At 43.5% G+C, this 18050-nt stretch overlaps 3 protein-coding genes across 4 annotated transcripts; 1 reads left to right on the top strand and 2 right to left on the bottom strand.

Moving 5' to 3' along the window:
- Positions 1-1484: 1484 nt before the first annotated feature.
- Positions 1485-3551, top strand: LOC308304705 (P2Y purinoceptor 6; the record flags this gene model as incomplete). The annotated part of the gene is made up of 2 exons (XM_080749331.1): positions 1485-1954; positions 2639-3551. 2 exons carry the CDS (start codon positions 1485-1487, stop codon positions 3549-3551), a joined length of 1383 nt encoding a protein of 460 aa, XP_080605457.1.
- Positions 3552-6354: 2803 nt separating this feature from the next.
- On the bottom strand, positions 6355-12492 carry LOC308304238 (uncharacterized protein). Of its 2 annotated transcripts, none has more exons than XM_080748803.1 (9): positions 12417-12492; positions 11326-11541; positions 10401-10539; positions 9714-9856; positions 9089-9141; positions 8554-8678; positions 7986-8093; positions 7408-7617; positions 6355-6693 (listed from the first exon to the last, which is right to left on the bottom strand). In XM_080748803.1, the coding sequence occupies exons 1-9, from the start codon at positions 12440-12442 to the stop codon at positions 6367-6369; spliced, it is 1347 nt and encodes a 448-aa protein (XP_080604929.1). In that variant the 5' UTR covers positions 12443-12492; the 3' UTR covers positions 6355-6366. The 2 variants fall into 2 exon arrangements, with proteins under 2 accessions (XP_080604929.1, XP_080604930.1); XM_080748804.1 differs by lacking the exon at positions 12417-12492 and adding an exon at positions 11911-11983.
- A 645-nt stretch (positions 12493-13137) lies between these two features.
- med31 (mediator complex subunit 31) lies at positions 13138-17547 on the bottom strand. The gene is made up of 4 exons (XM_080748812.1): positions 17318-17547; positions 15299-15373; positions 14785-14881; positions 13138-13889 (listed from the first exon to the last, which is right to left on the bottom strand). The coding sequence occupies exons 1-4, from the start codon at positions 17337-17339 to the stop codon at positions 13676-13678; spliced, it is 408 nt and encodes a 135-aa protein (XP_080604938.1). The 5' UTR covers positions 17340-17547; the 3' UTR covers positions 13138-13675.
- Positions 17548-18050: the final 503 nt, after the last annotated feature.

Genomic DNA, 18050 nt, shown 5'->3' with positions numbered 1-18050 from the left:
TAGGCCTATACATACTGTAGGTCTGAAGGGGTTTTGTAATAATAATCCAAATCTACAAAGTAACTAGTAACTACACATTTCAAATAATTATAGTTGAGTAAAAGTACAATATTTGCCTTTGAGATGTAGTGGAGTAGAAGTAAAATAACAGAAAATTGGAAGTACTCCAGTAAAGTAACTTGCGTACAGTACTTGAGTAAATGTACTTAATTACTTTCCACCACTGTGTATCAACACATATCACTTTACTCATTCATATCTATCACTCCACAAATATGCATTAAACATTCATTCATTCATTCTAATCAGAATATTATTTCCTGGCATTGGTGCAGTAAAATGGACATTGGAACTGTAGGTTCTCAAAAGCACATTAAGTGCATTTCCCCCCCAGTATACTTCCTTGTTGTTTTCACTTGACCAGTGTAGCACACGGTGGTCCTGTAAACCAATAAGCTGTGCATGGTTTCAATGATAAGATTTTTGATATTATACTGTTGAGACTGATGATAGATTCTTGGTTTATCTATGATCATAGATCACTATATGCATTTGATGTATTACCTTGTGTTTTCCTTGCTTACTACTGTAAAACTACTGTACGCTCTGGATTAAGAACGTCTGCTAAATGCCTTAATTGTAATTACTACTACAGTACACACACAAGCACACACATACATACACACACACACCTACCCACACACACATGTGCTGATGTGCATGCGCACTCACGCACGCAGGCAGGCAGGCGCACGCACGCACGCACGCACGCACGCACACACACACACACACACACGTTCCACTACAGCTGCATCCATGCCCCACTGTTCAACTGCACACAGCTAGAGAATTGTTCTCAAGTAGTCATGCAGTCCTGTTGTACTGTATGTGACATAGAGTCTTGCCACGTAATTTTATTCACTGTTACATGATGTGTCTCCACCATTGTCACCAAGACGACATCTTGTGCTTTCATTGTACTAAACTGATTCAGTTTATGACCAAAATGCCTCTCTGCAATTAGGGTATAGGGATTCTTATGTTGCACAACGGTCTGTGACTTTGTTCCAAAACATGGGCTTGAATTTAACCATGGTCAAAGTAGCTTAGTGCTGGAACATACTACACACGGTAGGCCTACATGAGTCGAGGGAGGTTTCCGGAAAACTGTGTTAATGATTGAGGGACTAATAGACCGAAACATACTCTTCATCAGCAAAACGCATGGGGTACATTCGGAGAGAGTGTTTCCAAACTAATGACTGTTTTTTCCCTTGTCACGACAGGACACACCACATCTGAGGAATGGACTGCAGTGGAGTAGTACTTCACCACTGACAGAGAGAGATAGATGAATAGACATACTGACAGACAGCCAGACTCTAAAAGTAACGATAGAATTTGCCCCGACCTAGGCTGCAATGAGAGCGGAGCGTGAACATGACAAGCCACTTCAGAACAGCCCCGAATAGTGACCAGATATCATGGGCTTGAACCAAGCCTCCAACGCCACACCTGGCAGTGCTGCCACCTTGTCGGGGATCCTCCACCCCAACACCTCTGGCACAATCCCCGCCCCGCCCCTGTCCGCCTCCGCCTGCACCATCGACGAATCCTACAAGTACGTCTTCCTCCCCGTCTGCTACTCGCTCACCTTCCTCTTCAGCCTGACGCTCAACTCCGTGGTTCTCCTGCGCTCCTGCCGGCACCGTGGCGGCTGCCACCGCCGCGGCCATGGCGGCACCAGGCGGCGCTGGAACACCTCGCTGATCTACATGGTGAACCTGGCCACCACCGACCTCATGTACGGCCTCTCCCTGCCCTTCCTGGTGGCCAGCTACGTGCTCCACGACCACTGGGTGTTCGGGGACTTCATGTGCCGCCTGGTCCGCTTCCTGTTCTACTTCAACCTCTACTGCTCCATATTCTTCCTCACCTGCATCTCCGTCCACAGGTAGGTAGGGTGCCTTGGAATGCGCTGGTAACAAAAGTTACCATCCTAAAGGAGAAATCAATGGGTGAATGCGGTCTGTTGTCCCAAGTCAGACTTTTCGTTGGAAGAAACAGGCTGTAATTTTCGTTGTGTCCTTCCAGAAGTTCAGTGGAGGATACAGAGCCAAAATGTCAGCATGTTTCTGGTCCAAAGAAAAGACCACACAGTGTACCTGTGAAAGAAAGAAAGAATGAATCAATCAATTAAATCTTTATTGCCCCTTGCGGCAGTGGCTCAGGAGGTAGAGCGGCCGCTTGGAAACCGGAAGGTTCCCAGTTCGATCCCAGGCTCCCCCAGAGTTACTGTTGAAGTGTCCTTGAGCAAGACACTGAACCACTAACTGCGCCTGATGAGCAGGTTGATGCCTTGCATGGTTTCCTCCACCATCGGTGTATGAGTATGTGTGAATGGGTGAATGTAATACACAATCATTGTAAAGCTCCTTGGCTATATAAATGCACCATTTACCATATAAATGCACCATTTACTAAATGCTTTTCACTTTTGAAATATACTGGGGGAAAAAACTACAGTAGGGATCCAGTTTACTACAACTCTGTAGAAGAGTCCACCAAATATCAAATGGTGGCAACATAATGGTTGAGTAGAAGCAGAGTGACCTCAGACATGATCCTCTGTCCACAGGTATTTGGGTATCTGCCATCCAATGAGGACCATCACCCTGGAGAGCAGGAGAGTGGTGAAAGGGACATGCGCTCTGGTGTGGGTGGTGGTCTTCGTCCTCACGTGCCCCATCTTCAGGTTCGCCCAGACCGGCTATGTGCGGAGAGGGGGAGTCGCAGGGGGCGAAGGAGAGAACAGGACTGGATCCGAGGGGGAGGGTGGGGACATCGCTGTCAGCGGTGGCGCCTCTGACGGATACTTGAACTGTTGGGACGACGCCATAGATGAGGAGTTCGCCGATTACGTCCCGTACGGGATCATCCTTCACCTGCTGGGATTCTTTGTCCCCTTTGTCATCATCGCCTGGTGTTACTCCCAGGTGGTCAGGACGATATTTCGGACCTTGCGTTCTCCGCCCAGTTCGGTGGAAGGGGGTGAGGACGGGGCGGCCGGAGAGGGGTCAAGTGATGGTGCCCGGGAAAGGACCTCGGTGTCCATGTCTGGCTCACAGCACTCCCACTACATACGCCGCCGCAGGAAGTCCATCAAGACCATCGTCACCATCACGCTACTGTTCGCCCTCTGCTTCCTGCCCTTCCACGTGACCCGGACGCTGTTCCTGCTGATGCGCAGAGGTCAAGTCGGGAGCTGCAACACCATGAAGACCGTCTCTATCTGCTACAAGGTGACGCGGCCACTGGCCTCCTGCAATGCCTGGCTCAATGCTCTCCTTTACTTCCTGACTGGGGACAAGGGCACTAGCTGCTGCTGGCTGCCAGGACGCACCCTCCGCCGGGACCGCCGCAGCGGCTCACTCTGGTGGCCACTGAAGATCCTAAAGAAGGAGGGAGTGGGAGAGGAGGATCAGGAGGTGACGGAGAAGGTAGAAGCAGACAGGGAGATGGAGTCCAAGTCTTCAAGGGTTATCTTCTAGACCAGTGGTTCTCGAGCCATTTAATTTCAAGGACTCCCATAACTCTGGGGGTGTACACATGGAACTAAATTGGTTAGATATAGACTATAAATTGTCTTGTACCTTTTGTTTCAATGTGATAAATAAATGTAATGCTAAAAAAATAATTATGAAAGTTAAACTTTTCCTGGAAGGGGGGGTGGGGGATGTTATTCCTGCTTCAAAAGACTTTGAACCGTGGAGGATTGCAGTCTTCATGGAGGTGGGCAGGAACTTTGCCCCCACCACATGCCCCTTGTCCTATTGGACAAGGGGCCTCACTTTGAGTCAAAATTTGGATGAGATTATAACTTGTCGATCGCACTGGATTTGTGTCCCCAATCCCCAGCGTTAGCTTGCTTATGGTTATCATTGTGAAGTACTGTGGACCAATAAAAGCCATGGGCTCTGGAATTATTAGCCAGGTAAATGATCTTCTCCATTCATCTGAAGAAAACACATCCGCTGAGTGAAAAACTAAAATGCTCATTCATTAAAAGGGAGTCAAAAACATCCACAAAGTCCTTGCTGAGTCATGCATTCTCGGTCTGTCACATACAGTTTAAGAAACACACACATGCTCTTGCTGTTTCACACATCATCACTCCATGGAATAAACATCAATGAAGACCTCTGGAGATTATTGGCACTTTATTGGCAATGGAGTGTAATAATGACGTAGAAATTATTGCTAATTTCAAATATGGAGTATGGATGTACTGTGTACAGGAGTAAATAGTTCAACAACTGATTTTTTGTTTCATGTAAATTTGTTAGGTGTTGACGTCACCAGCACCTCAGTCAAACAGATATACTGTAATTACCCACAACGACACTATGGCAGTGGCTCAGGAGTCAGAGTAGCCATCTGGGAACCGGAAGAAGGTCCCCGAGATCCTGGTCTTCTCCTGGCCTTGTATCAAGGCGTTGTTTAGCAAGACAATGAACCCATACTCCACTATCTCAGAGGCAAATATTATACTTTTACTCCACTACAATTATTTGAAAGCTTTAGTTAACTCTTGATGAAGGTCCAGACCGAAACGTCTGTCAAACTGCTGAGCAAGAGCAGTGTGCAGGATTTGTTGAAATCCTGCACACTGCACAATATATTTTTTCATGTTATCTTCAGTTTTCAATGTCCAACGCACCTGCATCCGAATAAAGTGGATGTGTGAATACTTTCTTTACAAACATAACCCACTTCAGCCCCATATCACAATGCGTGAGCGATACAACGCTTTGTATGCTCGTAGATCTGCTATTTTCAAAAGATTTTTGAAAACTTTGAAATGGGACATTGTGCATAATGAGTAAGTACTTTCTACTTTTAGTACATTTTGATACCAATACAGTTGTACTTTTACTTGTAACACATAGTTTTACTTAAGTAAAACATTGAGTACTTTTTCCACCACTGCCCCCTGGGTCCCACTAGGTGGCTGCCCTGTGCCCCCATTAGTTAGGATGGGTCATATGCAGATGACCAATTTCCCTACTAGGATCATTACAAGCCCCCAATCTGAACAACACGTACCAGACAAAACCTGCTTAGTACTGTATGTCAATAGGAAAACGTTTGTTTTTCCCTGTATCATGTCCTTAAGAGGCACAGAATAGGCACGTTTAATTATATTGCACATTTCATACACAAAGGGCTTGTATAAAAGAAAAGAAAAGAAAAGGCATTTAAAGAGAAGTACAGATTTGGGACTCAAACGGAATAACTCAGAACACCAAAAAGCTGGTTGTACAACAAATGAGACTAACCCACATACTGTAGTTATGGGACTTCAACCCACACAATATTAAAATAGATTCGAATCGAAACTTGTGAGGAATTACAACAAAAGGTTTATCTAACCGATCAAAACAAATATGGGTCGGTGTAGGTAGTACTATAAATAAATGAATATGGTCATACTGTAACATTAAAATAGTGAGAGGATCAACAATTCACTTGAGAATTGACTAATAATTGTTCATTAAAAACAATCATACCCAGGCCATGTCAAATGGATGTGCAGCCTGTTAAACAAACCGACCACTAGGTGTCAGTCTAGGATCAAGAATGAAAATGTATATCTCCATATTAATGGTCAAAAACCTCCTAACTCAACTTGAGCTGTACTTGGGTAAAGTGATGATAATATAAGGACACATTCAAGTACATGACAATGTTATAGGAAGTCACCATACCAACTTTGATGAGGCAGTATTGTGTAAAAACATTTTTTTTCTTTTCTGAAAAGTTAATATTTTGGACATGCTGGTTTCTGCCCAACAGCAGAGAGACATAAGCACTCATCAGGGGCGTCACACCAAATTCTGGGCCCTGGGTACAAGGATTCACTGCGGGCCCCCCATGAATGTTAACTATTGAAAAATAGCAGATATACAAGCTCACAGCGCGGCACCGAGTGCCGCACTGCGAGCTTGTAGATCTGCTATTTTTGAAAAATCGTGAAAATGTGTGCAAGAAACCTATGTCAAGGACCCCCAAGATGATATGTCTTTGGCCACGGACCCCGATCTCAAAATATTTCGTTCCAGGGAGCCCCCAGAAGCAAAATTTGAGTTAGAAATGTTCGCTTAAAAATACATATATTCAAAGATTTTCACACATTTTCACAACTTTTCAAAAATAGCAGATCTACAAGCTCGCAGTGCGGCACTCGGTGCCGCGCTGTGAGCTTGTATATCTGCTATCTTTCAATAGATAAAGTTATTAGGGCCCCTCCACCTTGGGCCCCAGTAACTCAGTCCCACTTTCCTACCCCTTGTGACGCCCCTGCACTCATTCACGACTCTGTGGTTCCCTCAGCTGCCACATGGTGTCACTGACCAGTCGGTAGTTGAGTTTCCTGTAGTTCTGAGGGTGAACCTGTCTCTGCCTCCACACCTCCTCATACAGGCTCTGTACGACCGGGGCCAGCGAGGGGAAGCCCCCGCTGCGAGCCAGAGTCCTACAGTACTCCCACTGGTCCTTGTCCATCTTCAGCAGGTGTCTGTGCTGGACGCCGCGCTCCATCTTGATCTCCTTCTCGCTCTGCACCTCCTCCTCCATCTCAGCCCTGGACGGCAGCGGCACGGTGCCCTCCAGAACGCCCAGAGCAAACTGGACCTGCAGGAGAGATGATGGAGTAGGTCAGTGGTTCTCCCGGGGTTCCTACATGATTACTATAAAAACTGGTCTAACACTGGCCAAATTGTCAAATAATATAAGAAAGAAACATCCATTTTAAAAAAAGGACGATCTACAAGCTCACAACGCCCTGTGTGCTAATTTCACAATATTTATCTGTGAGTCAAACAAAATGGAACTCCAACTCCTACATTTTAATTGATGTTGATAAATCAAGTGATGGGATTCTTTTAATCACGTTATTTTATTTTCTCCACCAGCCGAAGGCAGGGAGAGACTATGTTTTCGCCTCCGTCCATCCTTCTGTGCGTCCGTCCGTCTAATCACGAACACAGCGTGCAATTTTTGTGAAATTGTGCACGCACATTCCCACTAGGCCGAGGAGGAAATGCCACTTCAAACTTTTCAAATCAGCCTCATGGTGGTGCTATAACAGGCCGCCTGGCCTGGTGGAGACCTGTGCTCGGAAGAGCACTGCTTCTAGTTCATTCATTGTTTTTTTTCTTCTTCTCAACTTGTAATCTCGGCACCACTGGAAAAGAGGGTCTCGGCCTCAGTGAGTTTCCCGAGAATTAAATACAGGTTGAAATGAAACATTCCAATTGCTTATCAGGGTGGTGTGTCCACAGTTTAAAAAAATATGATCGGCCTGAAAAGGTGGAGAACCACTGATTCAGACTCAGAGTACAACACCTGGCAGTGAAAGTGTGGGAAGGGGCAGATGATTTTGCAGATGCCAACGATGAACAGCGAGGGGAACGCTGGCGGCATCATGAAGCGGTAGAGAGGAGTCACCAGATGCTGCTGGATGTCCAGGCCCAGCTCAGCTGGCTTCAGGAAGGGGTAGGTGAAGTTGTACCCCGTGCACAGCAGCAGCACCTGCGGCCGGGCAAGCGACCCGTCCTAATAGCAGAGCAACGTTAGAACATTTTAGAAATCTTTTTCCATGTTTGCCTTATTTGTGTTGCCCTTTAGTTTCCATGTTTTGTGTTGCACTTAAAAAGAGTGGCCTAAAATATGAACAGGGATAAAAGATAAATCCAACATGCCATTTTGATTGTTATAACATTCTTTGAGAACTATAATACGATTATAATAATACATACCGGTGCAATTCAATGCACTTTACACTACGATTAAAGATGGATTTGACATTTAGTATGACCTACAGTAAGTACAAGTAGTTCTTGTCTGTTTCTACTGAAAACTATAAATATGGCCAAAAATCCCCCCAAAATATCTTTGCATTAAAAATAAAATAAAAAGCGAACCTGGAAGCACAAGGACCCGTCCTCCTGGACCCCCACCACTGGACTGGCCTGCCGAACACCAGAGGGCAGAGGGACTGTCAGAGTGGGCTTACCATGGCTTAATATCACCTGCAGAGAGAGGTAGAGGAGAGAGACTGTTTGAAACGAGACTACATTGCGTACCAACTTATAGGCACATTACTTATTCAGCATAGTTATGAAATGGCAAATGGTCTGCATTTCTATAGCGCCTTTCTTCAAAGCACTTTACAATGTGCATTACACATTCATCCACACACACACACACATTCATACACGGACAGCGGAGAAACCATGTAAGGCAAGGAAAGGCACAAACCCGCTCCTCAGGAGCAGTTAGGGGTTCAATGTCTTGCTCAAGGACAACCAGGAGGAACCAGTTACACTCAAACAACCACGATCGAAATGAGCTATCTAGCTGTATTATGCCTTATTCTTTTGAAAACCATACACTACCTGGGGGTGGTATTTAGACCAAACACACTTTCATTAAAAAATAAATAAATTCTCTTAATAATGTAAAGGGAATGAGTGAGAGAACAGTAATTACCTGGGCATCAACACTGGCAAGTTCAATGGCGATATCTAATCCTGACGCCCCAGCTCCTAAGACCACTACAGACTGTCCAGAGAGAGGCTGTGGATACCTGTAGGAGTGACTGTGCATCACTCTACCTATAAATGGGAGGGAGAGAAACAGAGGGCGGTCGGTTGGCAGAGGGGTATCGGCTTCAAGTGATGAGACATGGGTTGATGCTCCGATGGCGTCATTTACAATTGTAATTTTTTATTATCGTTGTTTTTTGTTTGTTTCAGTTAATTGTGTCATTGCTATGTGTACTGGAGTCGTTGCCTAGCGTCCCTGTGGAGCAGAGTTAAAAACAGTTGCCCACCACCACAGATACCCAAGTTAATTTCCCCCAATAATACATATATGGGGAATTGGCCATGACTACATTAAAAATTAGCCAGAGAAATGGTGTGGATACCTATAGGAGTGACTGTGTATAACTCTACTCTAATAGAGTGCATTAGTATCTGTCATCAAGAGAAATAGATGGAAAGAAGATTGTTTTAATCATCACCTTTGAAATGTTCCATCCCCGGGATGGCTGGGATGTGCGGGTCAGAGTAATGCCTAGAGGAAGAGTACATTTTCATTTACTTTAACCACTTAATGGTCAACCACCATATGTTTGTCCCTCTGGGCTCTATACTAGTGTCTTTTTTTTTTACTAGTGTCTTCTTATTGTTGGGAAAGACTTCGCTGAAAATAGCCGATCGGCAAGCTCACATTGTGAGGGTTCAATGGTTGCAAGCACTGGAGAGCACATCTTTCTGGACACCTTAGAGGAGTCTCAGTGATTCTCAGTAAATTTCTTTTTCAGAAACAGCTGCAGCCGTTATCTTTTTTAACAGACACAGCATACTAGTATATGAATTCAGTACCATTTCCGGGTTTAGCATATTATATCTATACCATATAAGGCTTGATATTATCAATCTCGACCTTGCTGCAGAACATCCTACAGTTAGTATGCACTGCACAAGATGGAGATATAATGGCCTATAATGTGGGATGGGGCAACACACTCCCTATGGGAAAACAGAGACACAAATGCTTCTAATATAAGCCTTTCTTTTATATTTAGCTTAGCAAAAGGTACAAGAGAATATTATTCTCTCTCTGCGTTCCCTATCACGTCTTACCCAGTGCAGACGAAAACTGAGTCAAACATCTCGGTCTTCTGTGATCCTGACTTGTCGGATGTCGTCACCTCCCAGCTCTGTTTTGACCTCCGTGCTTCCATTTCCACAGTGACAGGATTCACCTCTTCCACTACTGTGTTGAACTGACCAGTCAGTAAGGGAGGAGCGAGATATCAGGTCAAATACAATACAAAAATACAATATTTTATTTAGACATTTCCATCAGTGGTTTTCAATTACTGCTTAATACCTTTGAACTTCAATGGCCAATTTTGGACGTCCAGAGAAACGTACAATTTCCATGGCTAAAATAAACACATTTTTATCAAAATGTGTCACTGAATAATAAGTGTTGAATCACAATGTGTGGTGAGCTGGTGACATACAGTACAAAATGAGTTAGTCAGAAAGGGAAGGTGGGTGATTTAGCGCGAAACTGGGCAGGCGGTATCCTAAACGTTAGAGCCCATGGTCAAGTTTCTGCTTTGAGTCTGTACTCCAGATGGTGAGGTCTAGGTGGTGCACTTAACTGATTTAACTGAAACCACCTTTTGATCAGTAGCTAATACACTATATGATAGATTAGACAGTTCAGTGGTAAATAAGCATGAATGTAAGTGCAGTACAGAAAAGGTATAAGGCAGCATGAGGAAGTGGGACTTTAGATGTCCAAGGGGTGATGCTTACCCTGATGTGAGGCAGGATGTGATGGCTGTCACAGTAGAGTTCAAGGTATCGCTGGACTTCCTGGTGTGGCAGGAAGCTGGGCAGCTGGGGGTCAAAGGGGAAGTCTGGGAACATCATAACTTCTTTGGGGAGATTGGTCCTATGACGTGAGATGATGAAAAGTGATATTATTTTGTTTCTAATTAAACAATAAAGTACTATATTCTGATCACTGCTCTATTGTTTGTCCAGTAACGAGTGTCCTCCTCTCTACAGTTCCTTAAGGTGGGTCACCAATTCCATACTAGTAAGACGACTCAGAGCCTAAAGGGCGAGGTCGCCATGTCTTGGCCATCTGGCCAGTGATGTATCGGACCAGTTACCCATGGAGACCCCTAGTACCCATATATGGAGACCCCTGGTACCCATATATGGAGATGTACAGTATATGGAGATGTGCTGTGAGAGCCCAAACATCCTTACTCAGTTATTCGTTATGTGAAAGTCCTATGACGTCTATGACATCTGACATCATACATACAACCCTTTTATGCCCATACATGGTCACAAAGATATGGGCTGTCTTGGCCATATATGGATTCTGTTAGTGTGGTATGTGGCTGATGTGGCCTCCATTTATGGGCATTCCCTTATGATATAAGTCCTGTTAGATATGGGCTTAATATTGATGACATCAGATAACTCCATATATGGGCATAAAAGGGATTCTGTCAGTTTGGTTCCCCTAACATCACAGTGAAGTCAGAGCGTGATGTCAGAGCGGCAATCCCATTCTGTTTGAGTGGTTCCCCTGATCACAGTGATGTCAGAGAGAATGTCACCATGCCTACATTACCAACAGGGCATGTTGGGCACCTATACCCAGGGCCCATGACTACCATCATCACAACAGTGTGTCTGGTCAGTCGACCAGTCAGCAACATACCTGAGGTCTCTGTACATGCTGCTGTGAATGGGCAGGCCATTGTCATAGCAGCCCACGCGTTCCTCATAGAACCAGGTGCCACCGACATGCTCTGTGAGCTCATAGACCACAGGAGGTTCAAAGGCTCCGGGACGAGCCAGGATGTGACGAGCTGCACACAGGCCAGCCGCCCCAGCCCCTATGACTGCCACACGCAGACGGGCCATCCTCACTGCTCTGAGATAAAAGACAAAAACATTTGATAAGCCTGGATTGTCTCATAGTGATTCACAAATGTTCAAGGGTCAAAGGGCAATGGAAACAAGCCATAGGTTTTCTTTCTTCAATCAATCAATCAATCAATCAATCAATCAATCAATCAATCAATCATAATGCTGATAAAAGAAAGACATGGATCAAAATAGACAGACAGCAGACAGACAGAAGGAACTCAGACAGACAACCAGAGAGATGAGATAGACAGATGAATGGATGGATCAAAAGAGAACTGAAAGAACAACAAACTATATTATCCAACAATAGGCTTACATCATGTGATACACCCTCACGTTTCGCATTTTATAGCAAAAGACCAGATAAAGATACCTGTTTTGGATGGTGCTGGTGTCAAAAACGTCCCGAATAATTGAGAATTCTGTCCTGAGAAATTACATTTAACAGTAACACCCAAAATGGTAACCTCCCTCCCTCTGTGTAACCTCGCGTCACCAGACCAGACTTTCCACCTCAGGAGGACCCTCTGTGTAGCCATTCATTGACTGTAGAATAGTAGATAGACAATCAGCCTGGCAATACCAACCAGCTGGACTTTGGTACTCAAGAATGTTCATGCAGACACGTGACTAAGAGAGGTACAATGTTTTGACCCATTAGTTAGGACCTGGTTTCGTGTTAAAGTTAGCTAATGATAACATAAACCCGTTATACATTTGACTTTCTGGCCAAATAGCAAACTGGAAAGATTGCTACTCGCGATGTAATTTCTTGGATTTATGAGAATGTGCACCGATCAGACACACACATTGATAACCGAATAAATTGGGAGCTGCTACTTGTAGTGTACAGTCAGTGTACTACTAAAGTAAAATTACCGAGTAATAACTCCCAGTGCTGTCATTTTTCATTTTCATAATTTCTCCAGACCGTGGAAGATGTGTTGCTTTGCTTGCCTCAGAAGAACATGTTTATCTTCCGGGTTTCTGATTCATTGATTGTTTTAGCGCCATCGTGTGGCGAGTGGCTTTCTCAATACATCTTTGAACCATGGTTTGAACTTTGAATGCCTGTTATCAGGGGTTGACACTAAAAGGTCTCAGAGAGGCACTTGTCCATCGGGCAAGTGCAGGTCATGTTCTACTTGCCCAAAGGTCATGCCCACTTGCCCGAAAAGTAAATTGTCCATTATAAAATGATAGGCAAGATTTTAATTAGCGCTCAATTTAACACTTATTTCTTTACTTTCTGGGGCTGTGCGATAAAAAATGTCATACCTCAATACCTCCATAGCTATGATTGAATATGTCTATAGTTTCACACTTGTTACATGTGTACAAGTGTTCAGACAGATATCTTGTGTGACGGTTGTGTCCCCTCTCAAATGTGCACTTGCCTAGTCGGGCAACCTGAAAGCAAACTTCAGCTGCCCGAAAGTTTTTTGTAACTGCCAGGGGCAGGTGGGCAATTCTTAGAGTCAATGCCTGCTGTTATTGTAACCTACTTTAGAAACGATGCAATGCAATTATTTGGGTGAAGGCAAACATAGACCTTGCTTTTATGTTAATGGTAAAAAAAACAAGTGCTTATGAAATAGTATATGAATAGTATTTGAATTTCAAATATTTTATTTTGGAAGAAAAAAAGAAAAAGAAAAAAGACCTAAAGCAAAAGACAGACAGAGAGCGACACACATATGTAATTGAAAAATACAAGACATAATATTCTCTATGTGTAAGAGCAGAAAGCAGTTAATAAAGCAAAATGCTCTTTCCTGTTATTAACCTCCTCCCAGCACATTTTATTTTGTCAGAATGAGCCTGTTACAAAAGGATAAACATTAAGAAAAAAAATTAACAATTTTCTTTAACAGAGGCATGTAACTATAAATATTCTTTAACAGAGGCATGTAACCATGCAAATTGTTGGCTTATAGGACATACTTACAGTATGTTATTATACACTGAAATGCACTGGAACCTCAAAAACCCACCATCTATCACCCAAAGCACTGGCACACACACATGCTCTCTGACTCTCTTGCACGCTCCCTCTCTCGCTCTCGCACATGAACACACACACACACGCAACCTCAAAGCATTGGCACTCAAAAACACAACACACACAGACAGAGTCATTATTTGGTGGCAGCGTTGCTGTGTGGCGGCTGTGTGAGCTGAGGCTGCTGTTGCTCTGCTAGTGCCTGCTGAAGACGCGTGCGCTTCCTGGAGTAATGCTGCCAGTGCAGCAGCTGCTGCTCATCGATGAACTTGGCGCACTGTGCATTCACCAGCTCCTTACGGAAATGCTCGTATTGTAGCAACTCCAGCATGTGCAGGCAGTGGGGGTATCTGCAAGAACACAGTTCATTATTCACCAGCATCGGACACTTATGTTTTTGTTGCATAAAATGACCAATGAAATGCTGACTGAAATCCAACCAATAAATGTTCTCTATGGTGTTAAATATATACTGTATTCAAAGGAGCTATATAGATAACATTCAGGGTACAAGTATCTGCATCATGACTGAGAAAGCTGACTGATTCACGAGATACTCAGTCGTACCTTTACCCACTTCTATTACTTCCTTCTAGCCTGGTCCCAGACCCTGAATCGCTAGCCACACCCCTTTAAATTTTTGTTTCTGCGATTCAGGTCTGGAATTGCTCTCATTGAAGAGGTCTTCCTCGTTTGGGAATCCGTACGGAGAATCAGTGTCGCTTCAACTCGATTACTTCGGGGCCTGTGAGCAGCGTGGGTGGGGTTTTCCTAGAATTCATGTGAGATTCCAAGTAACCCTGGACTGCCACCGCCGTACCGTATCGCACATTCGCTGTACATTGCGTCGCGGTCGCAGTAACATGCGATCGTGTCGATCTCACTATGAAACATCAGTAGCAGACATTTATGTAGTGTTTGATTACTAGTTCATAGTAACCTATTCTGCCTGTTTCTTTGGATTGCAAGCCAAGAAGCAAGCAACAGGCTAGCCACTAGCAGCCAACCACATAACAACAATACGTCATCTGCGTTGCTACTGTTGTGTGTCAGGTGGTGAACCAATCGCAGAAGACTGCCTCTTTGGCAACGCCCATCCCAGAAACTGCTCTAAAGGGAAGCACTTTCAGACTGAATAATGGAGTGAAACAAAATGTCAATTCAGACTGAGTGTCAGGCTAACTTCCTTCAACACTTCCTCTGAAATTACCATCCACTGTGATAGTGATTTTTAGCATGACTTACTTTAGGAACTTGGCATACTCAGGCTCTTTCCAATACATTAAGTACTTCAGGTAGTTGACAAAGGGCTTGTCTCGCAGGAATCCTCTCTGAGCCAGAACTGAAAATGGAGACAGATAGGATTATTTTACATCATGTGTATGATGTGTGTAGGAACTTGACTTAGCCCCATGTTTGTTTACATGTACACAAATCCATATTGTAAATGATACAAGGGGCTTGTCTCGCAGGAATCCTCTCTGAGCCAGAACTGAAAATGCATTTTTAAGCTTTTATACCGCCATTGATAAGACAGTAGTAGACTGACAGGAAATGGGGGGAGAGATGGAGTTTGACACACAGCAAAGGTCGCCGGGAACGGGATCCGAACCCGCGACACGCAGCCAGGCATCAGAGCCTATGCGGTATGCGCCTGGAAAAATGTAATGTCAATATATACCGGTATATCATTTTACTTTAAAACGCTAATGTTCAATTATGTATTTATAATAAAATCAAGGTGTTGTGGTCAACTCACAGTTCAGGTAGTTTGGGTTGGCCAGACACTGGACAAACTCCAGCTCTGACTGAAAGCGGGTCCTCGCCTGCTCCTCTGTGAAGGAAAAGACAAAACATCCATACAGTACATTAAATGTAAGTATATATCTAACCTCTGATTTCTCTTGGATGGGTAGGTGATTGATTGATTGATTGAAGGCTTTATTAGAAGTTTGCATAGGAAAATGTACAGATTCATGACGGTACAGTTCACTGGTACAAGGTCTACTAAAAGGAGATCCATGAAAAGACTAAGCTTATTTCAACAGGAAACCATTAAAGTATCTCATATAACATTGAATGACAGACAAATAGAACACAGTACTATGCAGTAGATATGTAAAGAAAAAAAGAAAACAGTAGGTCTATACAATCAGTAAGTACAGTATATACAATATATACAAGGAAGGGGCAGGTAACAGTAAGTCTAAACAATCAGTATGTACAGTATATACAAGGAAGGGGCAGGGAGGGTAGGGTTGGGCTAGGTTTTTACCAGTTGTGAACGGCTGCTGCCTGTAAGTGGTTTTTTAGGGCAATTTTAAAGGATGCTAGTGATCCACACTCCTTTATGGCCTTCGGTAAGGCATTCCACATTTTTGTGGTGTAGCAGAAGAACGAGTTCGACCCTTTCTTTGAGTTGACTCTGGGTTGAACGTGATCTGTGGCACTGCCTCTGGTGTTGTAATTATGGACATCCTTAACGTTTTTAAAGTATTTTGACAGGTACTTGGGTATCATAGTGGTGTAGTGTATCTTGTACACCAGGCCCATTGCAAGTTGCTGTACTCTGTCATCTACTCTGAGCCACCCCACTCTTAACTGGTGAGTAGCGGTGAGGTGAGTCTGATTGGGAAGGTTAAGCAGGACCCTAATTAGTTTATTTTGGGCTGTTTGGAGTTTAGTTTTTAGGGCTTGTGGGGCGTCACGATACCATACGTGGACTCCATAGTCAAAGAGGGGCTGGATTATTGCACCAGCTATAGTCTTCAGTGTGTTGAAGTTGACCATTGGGGCGATCCTCTGTAGGAAACGAGTTCGTTGGTTGATTTTTTGTATTACTTTTGAAGTCATCTTTTCGCTGGAAAGATTAGCTTCAAGGATACATCCTAAGTAGGAGATTTCGTTTGTTCGTGTTATGACCTTGTCACCCACTTTGATTGTGAAGTTCTCTACCTTTTTGAGGTTATGATTTGATCCAAAGAGGATGGACTCGGTTTTGCCCAGGTGAATTGATAATTTGTTGTCGTTAAGCCATGTGCAGATCTTACTCAGTTCAGAGTTAAGTGTCTTTTCAACCTGCAAGTGGTCCTTGCCTGAGACTAGGAGAGCCGAGTCATCCGCGAACAGGAACAGGTTGCAGTCGCAAGCAGATGCCATGTCGTTCACGTATATTAGGAACAACAGAGGTCCCAGTATGCTTGTACCCAAGGGCAGTTTTTGTTAATTTGTACTTTTATCAACAATTGGGTTAATACTAACAGTGAACAGTATCACCTATTTAAACAAGCCCAAAAGCTTAGTTGTGGTCTTTATCCTTCTAGTTGACCTTCTATGAGTTAACTGTACCTTTCCCTCAGTCAATCAAAGTAACATTAGACCTATACTAAAGTAGGACTCAGGTGGAAAGTCACTAGCTCTGGTCCATAGCGTTAGTGGAGTTCTCCGAGAACTCCACTAACGCTATGGACCAGAGCTAGAAAGTCACCAGCTAATCCCCAATACCTTTAGCATTTTGTTATGCGTCTTCTGTCTTTTCAAGCACATAATAAACGTTACCAAACGACAACCGAGGTTTGCTTGCATTGCGGTCCCTTTGTACTCAATTAATACAAAAAAGGTGGTTTATTTACATACAGAATTATAATTATTGTTTGTATATAATCTAATTGTTATAGCATAATGAAGAGGTGGGGATACATAATTACTGCAGTGTAAATAGATATGTATTGGATTCAATAACTGTTGTGAATTGTTATTAGCTCCTTCAATCCCTTACCTGTTTCTGCTACGCCAGCCATGGGAAAGATGAGCTTAAAAAGAACAAAAAGGAAGCTGCTTATTTAGTGAACCGATAAATAAGCTTTCAAGGAAAATACAAATCAAATCGAATTATAAAACCATTAGGTTTATCTTTATTCCCGGGTTGATTGTTGATCAACATCAACCGTTAGCATTAGCACGAGCGTATTGTTCAGCAGCCATATTTGTCGAAAAGCACAGCAGCAACTTAAAATCCTCGACATTTACGACAGTATACGATAACTGAAGTTTAATTCTCTGACCACAAGAGGGAAGTGTTGTCATGTGCTGTGGTGGTCTTGGGACCCTGATGAAGGACTCCTCCGTTGGTCACCTGTTAAACTCCTTGCTATATGGATTATTAAAATATTTTTTACTTGAACAGAACATAGCTGCCTTGGACATTCTTTAAGGTTGACGCCTTATTTTCTCCACAGTGACAAAGAAAAGGAACTTAAAACTCTGTCCTAATTTAATTTTCCTTTTTTAATTGACATTTACAGATCATGTTGATGCCAATCCATCACCAAGGGCCACGTTACTGCAACAACATCTTCCACTGCAATTTGAAATTTGATTCATGAACTCACACATAAAGTCCACACCATCAGAGAAACTCACATTAGCCAAAGCCATAATCTCTCCTTTCTTTCTCTTTCTTTTTTTTCTTTTTGCTGATGGGTTCCCAGATTGGTCAAAGCCTGACAGAG

This window comes from Nannobrachium achirus (assembly GCF_963921795.1).
Source record: "Nannobrachium achirus genome assembly, chromosome: 19".
Lineage (NCBI taxonomy): Eukaryota > Metazoa > Chordata > Actinopteri > Myctophiformes > Myctophidae > Nannobrachium > Nannobrachium achirus.
Note: the sequence above shows the minus strand (reverse complement) of the source record. Positions and strands in the feature narration are given on the sequence as shown.